Source organism: Bombina bombina, chromosome 1, assembly GCF_027579735.1.
Source record: "Bombina bombina isolate aBomBom1 chromosome 1, aBomBom1.pri, whole genome shotgun sequence".
In the NCBI taxonomy this organism is placed as follows: Eukaryota; Metazoa; Chordata; class Amphibia; order Anura; family Bombinatoridae; genus Bombina; species Bombina bombina.
In genome coordinates this window covers 474,954,841-474,960,840 of record NC_069499.1, presented here as the reverse complement: position 1 = coordinate 474,960,840, position 6,000 = coordinate 474,954,841, and the positions used below count along the sequence as shown (strand labels likewise).

The 6,000-nt window shown below is 38.4% G+C and overlaps 1 protein-coding gene across 1 annotated transcript in view; it reads right to left on the bottom strand.

The window, feature by feature from the left end:
- Positions 1-422: 422 nt before the first annotated feature.
- LOC128645484 (pejvakin-like) overlaps positions 423-6,000 on the bottom strand; it is a 169,181-nt gene continuing 163,603 nt past the window's right edge. The window contains exon 6 of the mRNA XM_053698506.1: positions 423-2,232. Coding sequence (XP_053554481.1) covers positions 1,931-2,232 — 302 coding nt within the window. The 3' untranslated portion in view covers positions 423-1,930. The remainder of the gene's footprint in view (positions 2,233-6,000) is intronic.

Below are 6,000 nucleotides of genomic sequence, written 5' to 3'. Positions count from 1 at the left end.
AAAGAAAAAAATGTACTTATATATAAAAGTAATGTAACAATGAAAGCACCCAAATACTTCTCAATTTGTTTTTAATTAAATCAATACATTTGAAAAAGGAAACATTTAATTTAAGGGGAAAACAACAACTCGCTGACACAGACCAGGAAAAATAAACCATTCTATGGTATCAATAGCGTAACCTTAAAGGTATACTAAACACAAATGTTTTCTTTAATGATTCAGATAGAGAATGCCATTTTAAGCAACTTTCTAATTTACTCCTATTATCAATTTTTCTTTGTTCTCTTGGTATCCTTATTTAAAAATCAAGAATATAAAGCTTAGGAGTCGGCCCATTTTAGGTTCAGCACCCTGGATAGCGCTTGTTTATTGGGTGGCTACATTTAGCCACCAATAAGCAAGCGTAACCCAGGTTCTGAACCAAAAATGGGCCGGCTCCTAAGCTTTACATTTCTGCTTTTTAAATACAGATAGCAAGAGAACAATGAAAAACTGATAATAGGAGTAAATTAGTTGCTTAAAATTGCATCTGAATCATTAAAGAAAAAAAAATTGGGTTTAGTATCCCTTTAACTGACTTCTGTGAATTAGGATCATAGCTAGTCATGTGGCAATATGCACTTTTCTGCCAATTGCTAGCCATATCCTGCTCTGGACCAGCTCAGCAGGGTGTCTGGTGTGAGAGAGAAAAATATGTGTTTAACAAAGAGATTTTAGTTTAACAATAAAATGCTGTAATGAATTAGAGCAATTTATTATTTCACTGACAACCCCCTTTAAGAGCTTGTTGGATTCTGTAAGATTGCCTAATGTTATCAGTATAAAAGGTAGCTGAGAAAAGTTCAGGAGTACAAACCATATTTAACTTTGATATTCAAAAATATCATACAGTACTCATCAGGTCCTCTTCTTAGTTCAGTTGTCACAAAAGAATATTTTCAATATGTTGACATGCATGTCCCCTTTAATGTACAATCACACAAAATACACCTGTTTGGAATAAAGGATAATCATATATCCATAAATGTATCATATATGTCCTTACATCAGTGAACCTTATCCACATGATTACACAAATTGACCAATTTTCCTTATATGAGAGATCTCACAATGCTATATTAATATTTACACATAAAATATATTTAAATTTTATAGGTATCATTTTTAAAATGTGCATACGCTGCAGATGTTGCAACATTATGCAATATGTAGCTTGTTAACTAAAGCCAGGGACGAAACTAAAGGGGGTGCAGAGGTCGCAACTGCGACTGGGCCCCTGACGGTGGGGGCCCAGCTTAAAAAACAAAACAATTTTTTTTTCTCAATAAAAAACGTTGACCTGCCACTGCCTGCACTGATATCATGTGAGTGTGACATGATGCCTCACTAGTGTCTCTTACTACAGGGGTTAGTGTTTCTGTTTTACCTATTGGTGTTTATGTGTGTGTGTATGTGACTGTGTGTGTATTTATGCATGTATGTGTGTGTGTGTGTATGTTTGTGGAACCAACAAATTACAGACCTTGTTACTACGGCATGGGGGGCGGGGGGTAAATGTATATATATATATATGTATCAAATTCACCTTTTTTGCGGGGGAGGTAAGGTGGGGGGGCCCTTCTTAGATTCTTGCACGTGGGCCCTGTGGTTTCTAGTTATGCCTCTGACTAAAGCTTTCACATTCTCATTTATTTATTGAATGCAATTTTTATTAGAACAAATGAATTGGGGATCTTGGAAATGTTTGTGAAATCACCACTCCAAACCTTTACCTGATACATCAATCATTAAATTAGACGTTTTTAGTTAATATGTTAATTTCATGGGGGTTTTTTTTTGTTTGTTTTTATTTTACCTTTTTTTTATTACTTAACATGTGGCACAGTTATACCTGAGTTGTAACCAGTAGGCACAAGTCTACTATGTCTTACTTCAATCTTTTATGCCAAAGATCAAAACAAGGTACAGCATGCAGCCTAACATATTTCTGTCCATTGGAAGAACACTCAAAGCATCCATACACAGTCTCTCGTTTAGAGTTTCCCATCCCACAGAGAGCACATGGACCTTTTGGGATGTTGTTATTAAGCAGGTTAACGCGAGTGTGAGCTCCCTCTCGCATATACGTTGTGGAGATATCAGTCATGCTGGCAGCTTTTTCATAATAGTCAGAGAAAATGTCATCAATATATGAATCTGCATTAACCATAATATCCATTGTCCTTTTTCCTGAAGAAAAAAAAAAGGCAAATAATTTACAATTGCATAGCATGAATTGTTTTATGTAGTAAACAGTGGAATAGTAAACTGTATCGAGAAATACTAATAAAAAAACAAACTTCCAGTACATTCTGGGATGCATAACCTGTTTTCAAAAAAATTAACACAGCCATGACCTATTCATTTTTTCATTCACTTAATCTTCCCTTTTACTCCAAACTTGCACTGAAATGTAACATACTGCTCTATACTGTGCCTCTGTGGGCTCGGTGGAAGGCAGAAACATACAAACATAAACCCAACATGTCTAACCACATTTCCTAGAAGTGTAAAATTAATTAATTTGTAACAGTATACTTATCCTAGGCATTCTTGAACTCCCTCACAGTGTTTGTCTTTACCACCTCTAATGTGAGTTTATGCCATCATGGGGCCTATTTATTAATGTGCGAGCAGACATGATTCGATATTGCTGATCATGTCCGCTGCACATCGATAAATGCATACACTCTCTGCATTTATCATTGCACCAGCAGTTCTTGTGAACTGCTGGTGCAATACCGCCCCCCGCAGATTTGCGGACAATCGGCCGCTAGCTGGGGGTGTCAATCAACCCGATCGTACCCGATTGGGTTGATTTCTGACTGCCTCCTAACAGCAGGCAGACAGGTTATGGAGCAGCGGTCCATGCTTTCTGTGAAGAAGTGCTTCAGCAAATTACTCTTGAACCTGCTACCCTTCAACTTGAGATCATGACCCCTTTGTTGTGGAGATGCTCTTTTTGATTTCCCTACCACAAGGAGGCAAAGATTCCCAAACCCCAAGAACTCTATAAAATCTATTCCACCTCACTAGCAACTCAGTCAGGTGTATAGCCAAGCCAAAGAGGTAGGAAAATAATCAATAGCAAACAAATAGGAGCAGGGAAACAAGATGTGCAAAAAGAAAAAACTAACACCAGAATAACACAGGGTGGAGTCTTGTGGACTCTCACCACTATGAAAGGAATTAAATTATCAGGTAAGCATAAATTACTTTTTCTTTCATACAGGTGGTGAAAATCCACGATCCATTAATCCTGGGAACTAATACCCAAGCAGTGTAGTCCATTAGCAATGAAACATGAAGGGTGGGATTTAATAAACATCTTTTTTCACAGAAAACTAAATCCACAACCCCAAAAAAAAACACACAATGAAAAAATAAGCAACAGGCAAATAATCATCCTGAGACAACTACCTGAAGGACTTTCCTACCAAAGGCCACCTCAGAACACCAAAATGGTAGAATTAAAAAAGAAATAGCTGCCTTGCAGAGTTGGACAACTGAAGCCTCATTCATAAAAGGCTAAGAAAAATATCTAATAGAATAGAGTAGTAATCCGTTATGGTGGAGGCTAACCGGCCTCCAAAAAAAGCATTATAGAACAGAAGTCTCAACCAAGAAAACAAGGACATTGAAGAAATATACTGCCCTTTTCTGAAACCAGAAAACAACACAAACAAACTAGAAGTTGGAAGACTATAGAAGCGTCAATATAATACTTTGATGCCTTAACAACAAATTCCTTTCAGATGCAGACAGAAAATAATATACTATAAAAGAAAACAAATCTAGTCCTAAGAAAACTGCCTTATCCTAAAAAAAATAAAAATATGGAAGATCACATAAAAGAGCAGATAACTCGGGACTTCCGGTAGGCGGCTAACCAAGATGGCCACAGCTTCACAATGCTCTGTGAATGAATCTCGCTTATAAAAGCACTGTGGCAGATCCTAAGCCATCCAGACCTCCCTTGGCAATATTTGTGCCCGGGAAACCTGCAGGATCAGGACACTACAACCCTGGCCACCGAGAAGGCATTAAAAAGTCATATTCAGTCTTTGGGCCTTTCAGACATGCTCACTATGGAGCACCTTACCGCAGCCCTTATTGAGTTCTTTGCGCCATCATTGGACTCCCTTAAAATAGATATGGGGAAACTTCTCTGTGAAATACAAGAGCTTCACACACATGAACCTCAGCAAATCTCACTAAATAAGCCGAAGGTGACTGGGACAACACTGGCAATGGACACTTTGGTTGCTGGTACGCGATTCTGCTCGCATGTTGCCACCTCTTCACGGAGCCTGGACAACACAGCCGCACAGTATCTTGAACAGGCAGCAAAGAACAGCACCACAACTCTCAGGACTATGGATGTTCAATTTATGATACACTCACAGGAAACATACTGTGCCGTTGCGACCCCAACTCTACAGCGGAGTGGACAACCCACAGTTGCATTTGATCCACTACAATACACTACTCCTTTACAGATTCCGCAATTGGTCGCAAGAGTTAACAAATGTCCCTATGATTATCTAATTCCGGCTCTGAGGCAGCTCCTGTCCACCATGCTATTTGAGCCGCCTGCATTTTTAATTGACGCGGACGTGTGTTTCCCCCAGTGCCTGCGAGTTTCTCTGCCAGGTGGATTATTCTTTTCAAGCTACAGTGCATGGAGTGGCTGGGAGACTGGCGCTTGGGAGCATCGGCTTTGATCAAGGAAGGAATAGGTTAATACATTTTGCTTACACTCGAGACTGTCCTCCTGGAATAAAGGAAATGTGCTGCTGCATTGCCCTAATATATAAGTCAACGTCTTATACATCAGTTAGTTGTTTTGACTGAGTTACACTGTTGTGTTCGTGAAAAACTGTTAATGTTACAGAGGAAACAGCTCAAATACAGTATGACTGTGCTCATACCCGCCTACAATCGTGTTCGTGAGTAGGCTAAGCTTTATCACTTTTTGTCCCCTATAATCCACTGCCTACCACGGACTGCCTCCCTCTCTCCCTCCCCTGGATATCATTACTGGTTCATTTCAGCCATGGTAATCTATTTGATCTCACTGCTGTACCCTGCAAAATAGTCTATTACTTTCCTCAAAATAGCATAATTGTATATTATCAGCTCTCAGAATCATGATTGACACAACACTGTTTTACTTTTCATTTTATTTCCTTAGTATTCACCTAATGTACAGTCTATGATTTCTCAATTCATTTAATGTTTTTCTCTATTTTTAAATACTTGTATCTCCCTCTTCAGGTCTATATGATACACTTGTATAGGAAGTGTCTATTTCACTCTGCACATATATAGATAACCCTAATATAGTCTTCCTCTTATGGATCTGGCTACATGTCCTACATCATGATCTGTACTTAACAGCTCTCAATCTTATATGGTATTGGTAATCTTATAGAATAGTTACAGCATATTGTGCCCCACCATCATCCTTCGCTTTTAATCACCCACAGCCACGGATTGCCATGATTGTCTCTTAGGATTACTGGTCCATTATACTTGAGGTAATCTTGTTGATAAAACTTACAAGTTCATCAATTACTGCCCTAATTTTTAGCATTTTTGTATATATTACCAGTTTCTAGAAGTGGGGCAGATATAGCACTGTCTTATCTCCTCTTTCATTTTTCAACATCTATTTATTGTACAATTTAAAGGTACAGCAGTTCCTTAAATGTTCTCTCTACTTTTGAAGGCTTACAACCCTCCCCTTAGTCTCTCATACTATACATATAAAGGAAAGCCCTATTTTACACTGCATCTAGATAGGAATCCCTTAATATAATTATACTCACATAAGTCCGACCAAACTCCCCATGCCACATCCTTAAGTAAATGCATACACACAGTATTTCTATATTATTCCCATAATTCCCCCCTCCCAAAGACCTTAGTTGAGTTGTTGTTTAGTTTAGTTGTTTT